At 39.9% G+C, this 18,420-nt stretch overlaps 4 protein-coding genes across 4 annotated transcripts; all 4 read right to left on the reverse strand.

The window, feature by feature from the left end:
* Positions 1-25: 25 nt before the first annotated feature.
* On the reverse strand, positions 26-942 carry LOC110412834 (Methyltransferase-related protein). The gene is made up of 2 exons (XM_021423466.2): positions 515-942; positions 26-424 (listed from the first exon to the last, which is right to left on the reverse strand). Exons 1-2 carry the CDS (start codon positions 674-676, stop codon positions 320-322), a joined length of 267 nt encoding a protein of 88 aa, XP_021279141.1. The 5' UTR covers positions 677-942; the 3' UTR covers positions 26-319.
* A 291-nt stretch (positions 943-1,233) lies between these two features.
* LOC110412827 (P-loop containing nucleoside triphosphate hydrolases superfamily protein) lies at positions 1,234-5,506 on the reverse strand. Its single transcript, XM_021423458.2, has 11 exons — positions 4,564-5,506; positions 4,373-4,485; positions 4,158-4,277; positions 3,984-4,071; positions 3,365-3,456; positions 3,174-3,278; positions 2,650-2,759; positions 2,246-2,333; positions 2,119-2,154; positions 1,931-2,024; positions 1,234-1,667 (listed from the first exon to the last, which is right to left on the reverse strand). The coding sequence occupies exons 1-10, from the start codon at positions 5,315-5,317 to the stop codon at positions 1,941-1,943; spliced, it is 1,590 nt and encodes a 529-aa protein (XP_021279133.1). The 5' UTR covers positions 5,318-5,506; the 3' UTR covers positions 1,234-1,667; positions 1,931-1,940.
* A 1,597-nt stretch (positions 5,507-7,103) lies between these two features.
* On the reverse strand, positions 7,104-9,244 carry SIP4 (SOS3-interacting protein 4). Its single transcript, XM_021423462.2, is given in 2 exon segments — positions 7,104-8,453; positions 8,456-9,244. Coding segments are annotated over 2 exon segments (1,248 nt in total). The 5' UTR covers positions 8,913-9,244; the 3' UTR covers positions 7,104-7,662.
* Positions 9,245-12,679: 3,435 nt separating this feature from the next.
* CHAL (allergen-like protein) lies at positions 12,680-14,969 on the reverse strand. Its single transcript, XM_021423465.2, has 3 exons — positions 14,127-14,969; positions 13,839-13,885; positions 12,680-13,129 (listed from the first exon to the last, which is right to left on the reverse strand). The coding sequence occupies exons 1-3, from the start codon at positions 14,260-14,262 to the stop codon at positions 12,881-12,883; spliced, it is 432 nt and encodes a 143-aa protein (XP_021279140.1). The 5' UTR covers positions 14,263-14,969; the 3' UTR covers positions 12,680-12,880.
* Positions 14,970-18,420: the final 3,451 nt, after the last annotated feature.

Below are 18,420 nucleotides of genomic sequence, written 5' to 3' on the forward strand. Positions count from 1 at the left end.
AAAACAAAAGGAAAAAACGACCATATTCTGCGACAAATATAACTCCCCATAAATTGAGAAGAAAGTCCATTTATTCACTGTCAATCTCAGACCCAAGTTACAAGCAGAGTAAGATCTAGGATTATATACAACAGCAGTTGTTGGAATACAGGTAATGCTACATCCTGGTAACAATTTGCAATCACCAGCGACAACAATAATAACCGCACCAAAGGGTCAACAACAGCAAAATCAATGTTGGTTTTTGCATAAGATTTGTTGAATCACCCAATCAAACCTGTTCAAATGTAACCAAAGAAGAAAAATTTGAAGAAGGAGATCAAGTGGAACGCTTCGAGTTTGAGGAAACCAAATGCCTCCACAAGTAACGACCACTTGCCATGTCAACACATGTCCAGAATCCTGATTCTATAGCTGTCCGAACCTAATCAAAAGGGATTTTTTATTTTTATTAATATTATTACAAGAGGAAGAACAAAGCAGAGATGAAATGTGGAGAAGAAAAAGTAGGAACCTTGGAGAAGGCAGAGAGGGAGTTGTTGTCGTCATTGATGTTGGTGTTGGTTTGGGGTTCATCTTCATCGTTAGCTTGGGGCTGAGATTTGAGGTTTCTAATGACGAAAAAGCCGGCGAGAGTTGCGGACAAGAAAATCAGGATCAGCCTCAGCGGACACATCTTTCCAATTCCCAAACCTTCTCTGTCTCAGTGCCTCGATTTTTTGTGGCTCCTGCGATTAAAGAAGAAAATTCAAAGAAGCAGTGGGGTGGGGTTTGCGGTGGGTTGATTGTCGATTATTGGGCGGATTTAGCATTAGGGTGTGGTTGAAGTTTTTGTCAAACTTTGCTGGCGTATTGGCAACCCATGATACATTTCCTTTGACGGGATAACGATAGTGGAAAGAGCCCACGAGGTGAACTATTTTACGTACTCCAACTAGGATGCAGTACATGTATTCGTGTTCGACCTACCTAATGAGTTAAATTAATGTGAAGAAGATAATGGGCGGGCATTTGTTTATTGAATTAAAAAAGCACTTGGGGGAATGCCACCAGATGAAGCATGGTTAACAGCTTAGGCAGCCATGTTAAGTTGCTTTTTTCCATTGACAAATTGGTGTCATCACATCCCGCAAGCATTCAATTTATGGGGTATTGACAAAGACTTCCATTCACCTCCCCACGTTTGCACCCATTGGGCTTTGGCAGTCTTTTGACTCCTATAATTCAATAGCATTTTTAGTTAAGCATTCTCAGTCCATAGCAATTTTACCCTACATAATTCCATAAGTTTTCGCCTTCCAAGGCAATACAATTAATTGAATCCTCAGTTTCATTTTAGTTTCTTTTGGAAGTACAAGTTCATTCCAACGTCTGGTAGCTTCTAATCTATAACTTTATCCTAGCTAGAATAGATCTCATCCCTCAAAGAGAATAACTAAATAATTTCTTCTGATGCTACAGATTGACCGACAAGCCACCAATACCTCTGTCTACAATAACATCAACTCCTGTTTAGCGTCTTTTGCTGATAGAATATACTTCAAGCTGACAATGACAAAGGCAGGTCGACAGGTCATGTACTATCAAATCCTGTCTTACCCTCTGCCTTTTAGTTTTTCCTCCTGCCAGTGCGAAGTCAAACAGTTAAATATGCAGTAGGACACTTCCTGCAAGGGGAATAAGAGTACAATTCAATCAGCAGAAGAAACAAGAGAATGAGTTGAGGTTAATATATAAGACATGCATAAAGTTAGTTAGAAGGTAATTCTATCTAATTGGAAGCGATTCAGATGCACTGGTTAGTAGATACCAGGCAATTACAGGAGACAAATAAAGTTCTGATCTAAAGAAGCCCAAAATTTTTAACTTAATAAAGTTGCTAGTTAGAAATGCAGATGACAAACAAATGAAAAAGAAGCGAAAAAACCACCTGGCTAGAATTAGAGCTTGGCAAACCGTGCAATCTTCGATAGGACAGTTCTTAAACTTCGGATGCCAGCTCCAGATTTTGAGCTAACCATCATCTGAAATAAATCCAAAATCCAATTATTTAGGGCCCTTCTGACTTACAATAACTCACAGAACAGCATAGAGGGAAACAAACATGTTTCTTCATACCAGAGGTTGAACTACAGATCTATGTGCCTTGAGGCTCTGCAAAACCAAATGGTTTTTAGAAACTGATAGTCTCAAAGGGAGGATGCAAATTTTAATGAAAATGTACACATAAATGCATAAAATTCACCTCTTCAATTTGCATTGCACGACGTGCCACATCAATTGGGAACATTGTATCTGTCTTGGTTAAGACAATCTGGTATTTTGTTTGAGATCTGTACATTAATAAATGAAAATTCAACAAAAATAAAATACACGCCACGTTACTAATGAGGTTTATGTTCTCCTCGTTACAACTAATACCAGATTGATACATTGAGAAAATGGGGGCAGATATCAAGTTTCTTCTTACTTCATGCCTTGTGCATTTTTATGCAAATGAAATAGAATTACTCACCTTTCCACATGGTGGCCAGAATAGCAAATACTTCACCAGGTCAAAAATGTGAGGTGGTGATTGCAAGGATCATCAATTTAAATTTATAGCCATCAGCTCAAAAATCAGCTATTTAAAATTGAGAGAATGTTTACCTTTCCATTAAATCAATGAGTTCATTATCTCTAGGCTTCATGCCCCATTTTGTATCAATGAGAAGGCATACTCGTTTTAGACCAACTCTTGTCGAAACATACTCCTTCACCTGCAAAATTATAATGAAAAGAGGTTGGGTCATACTTAATTATTTTTGACAATAAAGAAATTAACAAAGAAAACCTCTAAGCCTACATTCAGATTCTTTAACTAAGTCACTTCTCAATGTTCAATGCAGAAAACACTCCAAACCAATAATTTCAACCTCCCACCATTTAGAGATACTTACCACTCATACACACAGAACTTGCCTAACACTTTGAACAGTTCAGCAACAACAGACGTCTACAATGTCCTACTACTGACCAAACAAGTCAAACCTATCTAGCAATCTGATAACTGGTGACAGTCACATACTAATTCTGGTATTCACCACCACCAAGGTGTTAAAATATCCTAGATAGTTGAATTAAAAAACAAGGTGGTTGCAGGAAAAGAATGGATTCAGACATCATGTACTCACAAGCTCCTCCCATGCCTCCTTAACTTCTTCCTTTGCATAGGCAAAGCCATAGCCAGGCAAATCAACCAGGCAGAGCTTTGATCCCAACTTGAAGAAATTAATAGTCTGCAACAAAACAGCGTTTGTAACCATTGCAAATGGAGATATTCCCAGGAAATTGTAGAAATGGTTTTTATGAAAATTGACAGCACCTGAGTATGGCCTGGTTTGTCGGATGTCCGTACAACACCCCATTGTCTGGTGAGTGCATTAAGTAGTGATGATTTCCCAACATTTGACCTCCCTAACAAGGGCAGTAAAGATGGGTTATTTCTTATAATAAATATACATATATAAACTTTCTGAGACTATAGAAAGCTGTCATATGGGACCTCAAAACAAATATTCAGCAGATAGTCTACAAAGTCGCAAACCAGCTTAACAGAGACTAACAAGACAATCCCATCTCTCCAAAAAATTTATTTAAGATGTAAGAAAATACAGACTGCAGAGAAACAAAACCCTTCCAGCAGTTTCATTGCAATCCACTACAGAGTTTCTTCAAATGAAATCGCCTACAGATACTGAAAGCACAGTATGCTACAGTTTTTGGAGTACACCTTTCCCATGTGAGACTTAAAATAGCTATAGACTGAGAACTAAAGACTCTTTCAATTGGTGGTGAGATATGAGACATTAACATGTAATAATGGGCAAGTAAACTCTTCTGAAGCCATAACTCTAACCAAACAAATTCAACAAAAAGAATGTCCAGTAGAAAACTGCAAACCAAAAATCATGATCGAAAGAAAGAAAATTTCAGCTGCCTACCTGCAAATGCAATCTCTGGAGTATCAGGAGCTGGAAATGATGATGAAACCTTTGCAGCAGCAAAAAACTGCAACTTGTTCCTAAATATCTGCAAAGAAATGGATCATAGATGAAAACAGCAGCAAAGTGAGTTACTTTTCTTTTATCTACTCATCACTTTAATCACAAACATACATTTTCCTCGATGCGTTCCCTTTCAGGATTGGTAGAAAAAGGGATATTATCTAATGGGGCCGAAAGCTCAGTGTTGTAGCCCGCTCTCTGGATCTCAATTGGTCGTCTACGGCCTAACAACTGTAAATAAAAGTATCAAGAATCAGAATACAAGATAATGATGGCATGAAAATATGTGAATTTAAACATCTCAAGGCTTTGCGCATATAAATTACATTATCTTCCACAAAGGAAAGGATGGAGGGGCTGGGCTGTATTGCACGGAATTGTGCATTTCTTGACATGGCAGCATTTTCCTCCAAATCCTTTTTCTTCTCTTTTGTACTTTCTGGACAGGATTCAAGAAACAGCAATGAGAAGGTCAAAAAATCCATACATGTCGGAGAAAGTGTAAGGAAATACCAACCATCAATAGCAATGCCATCATCTAGCCGCTTGTTTGAGATATCATAAGGATCTAACCGAATTACCCGCTTTTTTTTCTTTGGCTGATCATCAAGAACTTCTGAATCATTATTTAAGCTTTTTTTATCCCGAACTATTTTCTTAGCAGAAGTTAAAGCAGAAGCATTGGAGCTGTGATCCAAACGCTTACTTGAGTTGGCTTTGGGTTTGGCATGTTTATTCGATGAATCATTTGAAGCACTATCCGTTTCATCTACCTCTTTTGCACTTCTGCCTACATTCTTAGGATTACGAGAAGTAGCTTTTCTAGTAGAAGTAGCATCCTCTAGTGTGCGAGAAACCCAGATTGAGCGAATTGCTTTGTCATTGCCTTTTCTCCCTTTGCTTAAGTCGCCATTGACCATCTTCTGCTGCTTCTTAGATGAAGCCTTCCTACTGGTTGCCTCTATATTCTTATACGACATTAATTGCTCAGCATCAACTCGCTTCCTTCTCCTATCAATATTTACAGCTTTAGTCTGCTTTTCCTCAGAATCAACCTCCCCATCATCACTCCCTTCTGCAACTCCATATCTATTATTAGTACTACGCTTTCTGCTCTTAAAGCCCGTACTGGAGCTGCTCTTTCCTCCAATAACACCACCCTTTCCAACACTGCATCTAATTCCTTCCCTGTAACTGTACTTCTTAGGTTTCCCTATGGCAGTCTTTAGTTTCTTATTCAGCTTATGCCTTAATCCTGCCTCTCCAGACATTCTCAACTTCCCACTTCACCAAAACCAAACACAAATTGGTTCCTAGTAACAAAGTTGGAAAACTTTTAAAACCCGGAAGATAATATCGTACCTTTGCAAACAAACTTTCTTCAGTTCATTTTTCTCCATGAACAGCTAGGCTACCTGTACCGCTTTCTGCTTTTGTTTGTGTTCACTGTTCATGGTGATCCTGCCCTACTTGGGAGTAGGAAGAGTAGAGAGGAATTGGGCCAGCCTTTGCAGCTGAACAATTACTCGGACCAAAGACAACTTTGGACAAATTGCTTTCCTTTGCAGATAGTGATAGCCCATGTATTTTAGCCACTGGGCTTTCTTTCCGAATTTGGCCCACTCATTGGTGGTTCCCAGAAGTATTTTATTTTAAATTTTATTAATTAATCTTAAATTATTTGAACAAAATTTGAAAATATTACCCATACTCGTATCTTAATATCCTAAATGCTATTCAGTAAATATTCAAACACTTTAATTATCTGATTTACCAAGTCAAAATTTTTAATCTGATCATGGATTCTCGATTAAGTAACCCAAACCCAAAGATTAGATTGCCAATCTACAATATTTAATTAAATTAATAATTGATGCTCTTGACACTACAGTATTTTATTATTTAACATAGATAATATTTATATTCTATCCAAATCTGAAACACGTACCAAAATTTTTACTCAAATTCATCTCAAATCCAAATGAAAGATATCTAAACTCTAAATAATTGACCCGGATGCTGTAAATATCCGGATTAAAATTACCGTGGACCTCCCTATGTGAAAAGCAAGTATTAACAATTTAGCAATGTGTGAACAGAAAGAAGAGGATAGGCCACCAACCAAAACCAATATTCCAAATCCAACTTACGACATGAGCAGCGGCTAGAAAGCTTCCACAACCATCAGGAAGTGTTTTGACGAGTATTCCTAAGACTCAACTCAGGTTAAAACTTTCCCAACATAAGCAGAGAGATTGGTCAATAAGACAATAACATGGAAGCATGTGCTTTCAATTTTTAATAAATTATATTGGAATACAGCTTTGACAATAATGTAGGAAATTTAAAAATTGTAGGATCATTGCAAGTGGCCAAGCTGACAATTGCCCTCCGTTACAGCCAATCGTTTGATTTTGGCAAAAGGGTCCACGACCAACATCTTGATTTGCTGCATCATTACTTGCTTTGTCAGAAAATCATAGAAACGATTGGGTTAATCATGAAACCAAAGAGCATTTTGGGTACCCTTTGCTTTGCTTGAAATCGCTTTAATACTCTCTCAGTACATTTCAGGTCTCATCGGCTTCTGTTTTCGCCTCAAGTTGTTACTTTGTTACATCTTTGTTTTATCAAAGGATGGCAGGACAACAGGCAGCAGGTGTGGTAAGTATGTGCAACTCCTGAAATTTCAACAGAAACCAATAATTGAAGCCTTTTATAAAGGATAATATAGAGAACCAGGGCTGACCATGAATTGAGCTGTGTTTAAAGAATTATATTCTCCTTCACCAACAAAACAAGCCTCCAGAAAAGCTTAGTAAACAATCATTGCTGATCTGTCTTCAAATAGTATTACTTTATATGTGAACATTTTACCTTTACTATTTGGTACTAACCAGAATTCAAAGTACCCAATTTAATACTGTCCTTTTTCGACAAGAACTTCGCAACACTCAAAATTTGAAGCATCAAACATAAAATCCGAATAAAAAGCGAATAAGAGTACCGAGTGTGGGATCTGTGACAATCAAATAGTGTTTACATAGAAAGAATCAGTAAAGCAACAGAAAAGAAAAATTGTTATAGAAGACACACATAACATTAAGTAAGGAACACAAAGACAAAAGGCAAACACCCATGACTCCGAAGAAGAGAAAACAAAACAACAGACACACAGATGAAATGATGGAGATTGCCATCCTTTCATTATTTATTCCCTTTTTTGCTACCCTTATATACACAAAAAAAGAGTATATACAAGAGAAATATAATTGTAACAAAACATATGACAGGGAGTTTTGTTAATCCATGAAAAGAAGAAACAAAACACCCCATTACACCAACCTCACTCATCTTTATTCCAAATTGCTACTATCATACATACGACCACATAATTGTAACTGCTTGTAGTAATCTTTACTTCTCTTCGAATTTGGAAGATCCATGCTCTCGACAAAAGTCAGTTCTGTCTTTTGTTAGTGTATTCCTTCAGACACCATTTTTCTTCCTTTTTTTTCATTTTTTCTTTTTTTTTTATTGAAGTACACCTATAATCGAATTAACCACGCGCTCCTCGTACGAGTGTTGCATACCACGCGTGCAAGGGGTGGGATTTTCAGTCGCCGGCCACCTGGTTTTCCGTCAGCGCAGGTCTAATCTTGTTGTGCCAAGTATCATTGTAGAATTGGCTATCGCCGCCTGTTCTCTTGGCTTCTACCACAACGAGTTCATCGGTTAACCTGTAAACCTCGACCGCTATTGCGAAACTTCCATTTTGCCCCTCCAATTCAACGCCCCATTCTTTCTTCCTCTTCACCCTGAACTTCTCGGCCTTGGCGACCTCCTCCACTTTTTCCACCAATTTCTCAGGCGACTCCCTTGATATAAAGCGTTCGCCGTCACTGACTGAACCATGGGAGTTGTCGAACAAACCGGACAGGTCCAAACCGGATGAGAATGATATCAAATCGAATGCGTTCAAGCTGGTAACCCGAGGTTCATCCTTGTCAACCTTGTCATACTCTTCATGGAACTTGGGTTCCTTGTAACCCTTCCTGAACCATGGGTCTTTCAGGATCTCATGAATCGTGATCCTTGTCTCCGGATTCGTGTCCAGAAGCCGAGACAGGAACCGCCTGAGATCGCTCGACATCCATTTGGGACACCGAAACTCACCTTTGTAGATTTTCTTGTACATAACCATGAGATTCGGATCATTGAAAGGCAAGTAACCCGCGTTCAGCACGAAGAGGATGACGCCGCATGACCACACGTCCACCTTAGCTCCATCATACCCTTTTTTAGTCAAGATCTCCGGTGCAACATAAGCTGGGGTGCCACACAAGGTGTGCAACAGCCCGTCGGGTCGGATCTGATCGGTAACGGCGCTGAGACCGAAATCCGAAACTTCAAATTCCCGTTCTCGTCAACGAGAAGGTTTTCAGGTTTCAAATCACGGTGGAAAACCCCGCGGGAGTGGCAGTACCCGACGGCCGAGATGAGCTGCTGGAAATACTTACGGCTGAGATCTTCGCTGAACCTTCCTTTAGCAACCTTCGCAAACAATTCTCCACCTTTGATGAATTCCATCACGAAATAGATCTTAGTCTTGGTGGCCAAAACCTCGTACAGTTTGACGATGTAAGGGTGGTTCAAGCGACTCATGATGGAGATCTCCCGCTTGATGTTGGACATCAAGTTGGTGCTGGACAGCTTCTTTTTACTGATGACCTTAATGGCCACGCTCTGCCCGCTGCGGACATTTCTGGCATGATAAACCTTGGCGAAGGCGCCGCAACCCAGGAGTCTGCCGAGCTCGTATTTTCCGAACAGGGCGTTTTCTGGGACATGTTCGATCTCTGGCATAGGTGGTGTAGCCAGAGATCGAACCGGATGAGCAGGTTCCTTCAGGAGAAAAAAAGGATCAGTGCAAACTCGGCGAGTGGGAATCAAAGATTGATTTCCCTGCCCCTAGTTTCTTTCAAAACAAACAAAAATCGAAGTATTTGGGTTAGAGAGATTAATGTTGCAGAGTCGTGCGATAATTGTGTTTTGAATGGACAACTTTTAGTTCAAAAGTTAAAAGGATTCTAGAGGGAATGCGTGTTTGACGGTGGAAGTTTCGGGGCGGTGGGTAGCCTTAACTATTTATTGCCTTATGGGAGGCATTCTCTTTCCATCACGCGGGACTCCTCCTGACTGTGTTCACCCCCGTTTCTCACACTTTAATTCTTTTTTAGACTAAAAGGGCGTTCCTTGTCTCGGACGTGGCGGGTGATTATTGGAGGCTGGAAGTTGACAACAGACAAGCAGCCCGTTCGGGTTCGCGACGACGGTTTCCATTTCTTATTAGAACCAAATAAAAAAATTTGAAAACTTAAAATAAGTAAAGTATTTCAATCTCATACCAGCTAAGTAGAAGATTTTACAAAGGTAATGATCTGATGTCCGTGAAAATTCAAATTGTTTTTCAAATTTTGATTAGTTTACCATTCTTTTGGACACCGAATGTGAAACGCAAGACAAAAGGGGTAGCCTAGTCCCAATATGAGCAGCGCAATGTTTGAAACAAGCTAAGAGGCAAAAAATGTATTGGTAGTAGGGACATTGACAATATATATGGCGGCAGCACAGGTGATTTGGTCATAGGCTTAGGCCCTGGCTCTGAACTGTCGAATATGACTCTAGCAAGCATCCACGACTTGGACTGTTAGGTTTGAAGCAGCAAAGATCATCCATCGTGACTCATGTGGCAACGCTGAGCACCATTCCTCTTTGCATTACTTTATGTATATTTCTTCAAATTCAACGGATCATACTTTGGTGTAGCATTGTTTAATGCATATGTACATTGCCCCATATACAAATAATTCACCAGCTGCTTAATAAATTAGCATCTCTACCTATATGGGACACAGCTGACTGATCAGCCATACATGAGCTTAACTTGGTGCTATTTTATGCTAATCAAATAGTTTCTTGTGTTGAATATCTAGACCAAGATTCCGTAGTCGGTTTAATTGATGCCATTTTAAATTTTAAAATTTGAATTAATCAATTGTTTTAAAAAAATAATTGAAATCGATTGAATTATAACTTAATATAAAAGATCATTTATGGTGTTAGACCTAAACAAAGAGAGGAGTTTTAAGACTTAATAATTTCCTTTTGTTTTTTATTTAAGTTTATCATTTTGTCTTTACCTTTTTTAAAAAAATATTATAATTTTACTCCTATAACATTGTTTTCATCTCTCTAAACATGAAATCTGGACTCTACTATTGGTGTTATGTATAGTAGATTCATGTGGTCATTATCAGGAAGACTAGATTGATTTACCAACAACATCAATTTTTTAAAGAAAATACGAATGGTGCACTTTGTTTTTATACACTACCAATAGTATATTACAAGCTCAAAATGCAAGGGGTAGTTAGTCCTTAATCGACATTCTTCTTACTGACATTTATACCAAACTAATCAGCCAGATGAAACGTACATTTGTTGAGCATTCCAGGGCAAGAAATCTTTGCAAGTTGGAGAGTAATTAGAATCATGAGCAACACAGGATTAAAATTGTTAGCTCCGTGCAGGGCTTTGGTTTTGTGGGTGACAAATGACGGGCATGTGTGGATACTTCGCGGAAGCTGCTGCAAGCTAGCATAGTTCTTAGCTCTTAGCTCCTAGCTCTTTGCTCCCCCTTGAATATCTTTGCTCCATATCATCAGCAACCCTCTCCACCTGTTCCAGTCACTTCAACTTTAAAGTGCTGCCAGTACGAGCTGTCGTTTCCTTCTTCGATGATTTGTCCAAAACTGTGTGGCCAGCCCAATTGCAGAAAATTTCACGTGAATAATGGGACTGCTGGAAAGAAACTTCAGGAGGTTTGCTGGTCCTCAGCTGCACTTTGATTTTGAAGCTTTCTACAAAGGCAAACGAACATCACATGTTTCATGCTTGAGAATCTGGGTGGACATTAGACCCGCTTGCCCCCCACACCCTGTGAAAACAAAAATCTTATTAGATTTTGAAAGCCGAGAAACAGTCCAAATCGCCATGCGTCATGGGGATTCCATTCCTAGTTTCTTCAAGCCAGGAGTCGGTCTCACAGTTATTGCTGGAAACCTGATGGAGTGAGGAGCACTTGCCATTTGGGTAAAGTAGGCGGCCTACTTCTACTTTTGATATTGATTTCCCAAGTGTTGGACCCATCACCCATTACCCACATCTGTTGAACACCCAGACTCTGTTTCTAACTTATTGGTACTGGTTTCTTACGAGTTAATGGCTTAGAGATATTTACTGTATCCAATATTAAACTAACATATTGGTAAGAAAAAGTTACTTAACCTGGAATTTTTGCCAAGAAATGGTTTCTAGTGCCATCATTACCATGGCTGATCCAACACATGAACAGTTGCAAGGCCCCAACAATTAGGAAACTCCTCTTCCAAGTAAACTGCGATGCCAAGCCAATCAATGTTTGTCTTGTTTTTCCTTCCTTTGAAATCAAGCAAAACTAATGTTCCATCTCTCTAAATCTCCTGCCGACGCGTGGGGCAATCTTTAACTACAAGCCACCGAAAGTAAAGCTGCAAAAATAAGGTCTGGGAGTGATATCGAAGGCCTGGAATTGAAAGTTTCCAAAAGTAAAGCGGAAGGCAGAAATTAGAAATAGTTATGTGGACACATTAAATTAAATTGACCCTTCTTAATTAAGCCTTCACACTTTCTTTTATTAAAAAAAAAAAGGGGAAACTGTTTGCTGTTGAAGTTTTCTGGGTCCATGGCATAAAGAGTCCTTTGGGTTTTAACCCATGATATATTAGAGGATAAAAACTTGGGATGCTTCCTCCAGCACTGGTGACCCAAGATTAACCGAATCGGGCTATGACATGCACTGGGAGAATTGGGCCAGAGTCATGCATCTTGCCACAAGCTGTGAAGCGAGTTGAAAAAGAAAAAAGCAAGTTTTCCACGGAATCAATGTGTTATCATATAATTTTATTTCATATACATAGAATAAGATATCGCTTTTGTACTGCTCATCTTCTTTGATTGCATATTGGTCCAGTCCTGATCAAGAGACAGGTCCTTCACGGCTTTAACCAATACCAGGACTTTTGTTCTTCTTTTGGACTAGCAAAGTTTTGGTCATAGCAAGACTACTCCATTCTGATATAATGGACCATAGCGTTCTTCCTGCTGCGGTGCTTCCCCACACAGTCGCAGATCGATCAGGGATTCAGAGCCCCCCAATTTGGGATTTCCTTGCGATTAAGTTTACAAAACTCTCTTTCCCTCAAAAAGTTCAAAAAGAACAAAATATCCCATATGCTAATCTTGCATCTGTACGTACGTTTCACCGTCAAGCTTAGAATAAGTTTTGGTTAAGTGCGCATGCAGTTAAGACAAGTAGTATTACTGGAGTATGTTGTTTTGAAGTTGACAATCAAGCAAGGGATACGAAAATCTATCGGAGCAGCATGATCAGGGAGCGGGTTGTTGTCAAAGAATCTGCAGCATTTATGCCAATAAGCCAGACTCGGCTCTTGAGTAATCCGATCAAAACTAAAGACTCAAAAACCAATGGCTCTAAAGCATTTCAAGATATAATAAATTGACACTAACCATTTTTCACATAAGTGCTCTTCTGAATCTGTTGATTAACCCATACTATATAAATGTATGCTACAGTTGTTTACATAAAGTAAAAAACCCTATTTTCTTGTTCAAGGTCAACTTTTCATCACAGTGAAAACCAGGAATTGTCTCTTCAGTGTCCTGGTCACATGCAGTAGACATGTTTTTGTGACCAAACAAAATTAAAAGCATCATGGCATGTACAACTTGTTGCCACATTTGCACCTCCATGCTTCTGGGTAATACTCCGCAGTCACTGGTGTTCCGGGCGGCACTGGCACGTGAACTGGCTTGCACGGGGTGCAATTGCCGCACTTTGAAGTGCACCGTGGCGGTGATGATCCTGGGCCGCTCAAAAATCTCCTGGCCAAGGTTAGAGGGAGTCCTTGGATGTCAAGAGACCCCATCTTATCTTCATGTTTTCTCTTCTCAGCGATTTCCTGTGACAGTGGAATGTTAATCATCACGTCATACCAGTTATAACTTGATAATTTAGCACAAGAAGCCACCAAAAGAAAAATCTATGGTTCTGTTCCACCAATCTGCCACCTCACCAATCCGTACAACTACCATGCGCCCTGAAAACAACAATGTTCACGGGAACACATAACCTAGAGAGTACGTGGTTCCCCTTGAAGTGCTGAGCAGTGGCGTAAGTTACCGAGATGATGAGACCCATGAAAAAACGAAAGAAGAATTCTAAATTCTACTGCGGCGAATGCTGCCGTACACTTCGGTGTTCGGCGTTCACGAGGATGGACCATGGAGATGGACCACTTTCCTGGCGTGATGCCCTAATCATGGAAGATGATTCGATGCATCAGAAGGCTCACAAGGCAGCGGTCTCTGGCCAAGGCCTGCACCTGTTTGGCGCATGTCAGCCGTGTTCATTTTTTTGTTTGAATGGTCATGAGTCGTGACTGATTAATGGCCCTGTCGTTCTGTAAAACACCCCATTTCTTTTACAAAATTTTAACCAGCAAACAATGGTGTCTGCATTGCCCTTGAATGATTGTATAAGATCACAGGAAGGTTGCATTTTCCTTATTTTTTGTTTTCCTTTTTCTTTTGAGCAAGAATTTGAGAAACATGCATTGGTGTTAAGTAGCTTGACCTGACAGATATATAGGGTCTAGTGAAGTAACTCACCTGTAAACAGATGCTATCAGCTTGACCTGACAATGAACACCTGATATCTGCATTCGGAAAACAGGGTGCTTGTGTAGGGTTATAGCTGGTGAGCCAAATTCAGTTTACCATAATCACAGGTATTCTAGCAGAGTAGAGGTAGAAAGAGTTTTGTTCAATAAAAGAGTAAAAATAACAGAAATCTCCTTGAGTCCTATGACCAGGGGAAAATAAGAGGTTAAGATCTCCCGATGTATAAAAGGTTTTTTTTTTTTCCTTTTAAAAGAGGAAGGGAATTTAAGAGCATACCTTGTTGACAAGTGGTTGCAGTGCTGATGACGCTAAACAGTGCGCAAACTGAAAAAAGGAAGAGGGAGAAACAGTAAAGGAAGTGAGATTTGTGGCTGAGGCTGAGGTTTAGTTTTCTGTATCTCTTCCACTCCATGAAAAGCAAGGAACAAGAGCAGATTGTGATATGGTCTGCCTGCCTGACTTCCCCTTTTCTTGACACTTAAACTATTGGAAGTGGATTCTCAAGCTATGCAGACAGAAAATCTTTGGCCTAAATTCCCCACATTCCATGCAACTGTCATGCCAAACCAGTACTTAATACCTCAATTCTCATCTTGGAGAAGACAACATCCTTCTTTTCAACTCTCCTTCTATCTCTTCTGGGGTTTAAGTGGAGGTGGTTGCGGTGGAGTTGGAAAAAAGTAGGCATGTAGTACGGATTTATTACATGGATGCTGCAGGGAAAGTCTTAGCAGCCAGAGACGAGAGAGAGAAAAGGCAGGAAAAGATTGTGAATCTATGCGGATCGTCGCTTCCTAAGCTTTACCATGTTTGGATGTTGGATTCTCTTGCAGGCTTTCTTCACTGTCTTTCAACGATTCCCAAACTCAGAAATACATAAACAACCCAAACATCCACCTCTGCTCATGCACCAAACCCCACACACTCTCTCTCTTTTAGCTTTCTTTATCTCTTCCCTTGCTTTCGAGTTTTTCTTTTACACACTTTATTGTAGACTTCGCACCTCGAATTTATAGTCTAGCAATGTTAATGTTTAGAAGCTAGTGATCAAATTTGAAGGACAGGGAAGAGAGAAATTAATACTTAATTAATCAAACTATATCTGAGGATGAAATTAAAAGAGATTTTGGATCCATCTGTCGACAAGAATGATTGCGTTACTATGCTTCAACCACCAATGGGGTCTCAGCTGCTTCAGAATATTTTGGTACTTAGCAAAATTCCTGTTTCACAAATGACTCTGGCAGATTCTTCCTGTTGCTGGTTCATATCAATTGTATTGTATCTGCCATATCATTCAAAGTAATGCATAGTGAACTGCGCAGGTAAAAATTAAAGCAATTGAAAACCCAGTTGAACGCCCCTGTAGCTAGGTAATTAAGAAGTCTATGGTTACTTAAAGAGGTTTAGGCTGACAAAATGAAATTGCTGATGAAGTTAATACTTGAAAGTAATTAAAACAATGACCACTTTCAAGACGAGTTACCCCCATTCTGAAAAGTTTTCAAGCATCCCAAGCCGTGGATTTATAACCCTTATGGCACAAAAAGAATAGGATATGGCAGCCACTGATCAAATGTCTGTCTCCTCTTTATCAATGAATTCCTAGATTCCAAAGGCAAGCAAGTATGGACAAAGAATTCAAACAATATATGTAAGAAAATGGAAAACGTTTGGCAACAGGTTTGCGCTGTACCATATCCAAGACAGACTCAGTTCCAAGGAATGCGCTTCACATGCTCTTCAGTCACTCACTCTTCATTCTTCAAATTCCTTCCGGAAAGGCTTTTAGTAATTTCACAGAGGGTGCACATTTAATTTACCCAGGTGAACTTTAGAATATTCTTAACTTCACAGACCAGAATTTCAAACTTCAAATGACACTTTCAGTGTGTTTTTCTGTCTGCTACCATTTCTTAGATAGCAACTCTTATTTCTAGTTGATATTTTCCTCTGAGCATTGTCATTGAGTCATGACCCATGATCTCACTGACAATTGCATAATCACAGGTTTCACGTTGCCCTACCTTGTAAGGACACATGGTAATTACTAGCATTACTCTCAAGTCTCATATGGGAAGTGGCAAGCACTCCTGCAACTGCAATGTCATGAGCTGTATATACATACGTTATTATCACTAATTAAGTCACGTTTCGAACCAAGGGGTCTATCCCAGTTGGCTATGTCCTCCCCTGTGGGGTAGGGCGATTTTACTGGTGAATGTTTTGCCATGTTAAGTTCTTGTAATCAAGATTTACTTGGCCCTCAGAGGAAAAATTATCATGAAAGCAACCAACCAGATTCATAATAGTGTACTCTGATCTTTGGCTATTTAATCAGTTTAGAAGTCATAACATAACCTTTACAGTAAACTGATCTATCAATGTGTATTGTGTTGCGTTCTTTTGAAAAAGAAGAAAACTGTGCATCCTGTTATTCAAGTTAAAGGTGCCTATTACATTAAAAGTTACATGTGCTAAACTTTCCCATTTAAAGGAAGCAATAAAGATGACTGATCTGCATAATGGGAAAAAAAAGTTACACCCTATCTCTCGTGGAATTTCTATGTTGCGGGTTAAAAATGGACATGGGGGTCCTATATGCTTATCGTTTGCTAACAAGCGGATGCAAGGGTCAAGGGCCAGAACCAGTCATTCTCGTTTCCCAGCACAGGAGTTTCCCGGACGGAAATAGCCTCTGCAAATGCACAGTCTTACTGTTGAAACGATCCCTTACTATTACAAGTTTGAAGAACATAAGATGGCAAATTTGTCAAGAGAAAGCATAATAGTTAGTAGTGCATATTATTTGTGTGGGGTTGGGGAAATTGGGAAACCTTGCGTGAAATATCACGAGCGGTCCACGTTTTATTCTCTTGCCCAGTGAGTGTCCATGGTATCGAAGAAGTTATTGTAAGCGTGGGGATGAAGAAATCTACTCTAGATATCGAGATGTGGATGTGGAGAAAAGCAAAAGTCTCTCCAGTATGCTGGCTAGCTTGTTATTATGCTTTTGTTCTCATCTAAGGGGCCTTTTTCTAATTCGAATGCCCTTACCCTCTCTTCGTAGCTAACAAGAGACCTGTCTCCCATGGTTTCCCTTCATTCTTCTTCTTCCTCAGTCCTCACCATTAATGATTCAAACTCAAAATTGACCGCTACCCCACCAAAGCTTATGGTTTGACAGTGATGGGGGAAATGTGAAGGTGACATGTGCAGGCAGCCATCCACCCTGACAGACTTCTTCTCAATTATTTAACTTGAATAAAGCTGACAGCCCAATTTATGATTGCGACAGATGGGGCACGAATTGGCTGTAATTTGATCTACTACAGGGTTTGTATGGGGTTTGAAAATTCTTTCGGATGGATCGACTCAAGAGGCCGAGAGCCTAGAGGTTAATGGTCAGAGCCCAGCCCATAGCTTCATCTCTCTCTCAATGCTCAATTGTAGTCGTATTCGAGTTCTGTCCCTGTCAAGGGTCAAGCAGACATTTTCCTTGGCATGTAGGAGCTGAAACTTTTCACGTGCTCAAGGTGTTTCCACAGGCCGAACGTTGTGCATCCAATTATTACTTCATTAGTATTCCTTTTACGCAGACAGGTTGGGAAGCAGCATTGCGAGTGGCTTTCTATTTAGTTTGTTGTATAACCTGAGCAACAAATACTCATTTTCCTGTCATCATTGGCATGGAGTATTTGTATTTCTATATGCCAAAAAAATGAGTACCTATAGCAGTCGTTTTGCATTACGTCTATCTTTTACCAAAACCACACGCTTGTAACTCTACAAGCAAAATTGGCATCCCAACCTTCTATTGTTTGCAGGGGCACATGCATCTTTACATTTGCCAAGCAATAATAAAACTGTTTCTGTTCTCCTCCTGGAAGTTTGTGTTTCTAAATTAATTAAGTAATTAATAATAATCTATCCAGGGTTTTAACTTTCAAGATCGTGGGCTCATCGACATCCATCGTGGAAGAGAATCCAGAAGCAGACTCACGTGCATGGGAACTGCGACAAAAGGATGCAACCAAAAACGTCTTCCATCTGATTCAAAATCAAAGCTAAAGTCAGAAAACGCCGAGCACCCGAGCTTTGGCTTCTCCTCAGGGAGAGATGTGTCGTACTCGTAGTGTTACTCGGTAGTATTAGTAGCACAAGTATTTCTTCTTTAGCAACGCAAATGTATACAACAGCACGAGCGGTCCATTGCTAAAGTATCAGACATGAAACAGCATCACTATAAAGGTATTTAAACTTGTTTCTTATGGATTCATTCCCTTTCAGAAGAGCATCTAGGCCCAACAAGTTAGGTTGAATGTTGGGGTGGAGACCGCCAGCCCAACAAGAAAGGAAAAGAAAAATGCAAGGGCTGAAACTGGATCAGATCAGAGTTTTTCGAGAACCCTGAAGGGTTTCTCACTCAGCCATCGAGTTGCTTGTGTCACTGACACAGAAGAGAAGAGCTGAAAGAAAACCGCGTGCGTGCGGTTATTATATTTACTCGTTTATTCGGTCTTGCTGCCCCTTGGGCCTCTTGGGGCTATCGGTTTCGTGTTTGCCCGCG

This window comes from Theobroma umbraticum, unplaced genomic scaffold (assembly GCF_002168275.2).
Source record: "Theobroma umbraticum cultivar Fairchild unplaced genomic scaffold, ASM216827v3 scaffold_95.0, whole genome shotgun sequence".
NCBI classification, from domain to species: domain Eukaryota; kingdom Viridiplantae; phylum Streptophyta; class Magnoliopsida; order Malvales; family Malvaceae; genus Theobroma; species Theobroma umbraticum.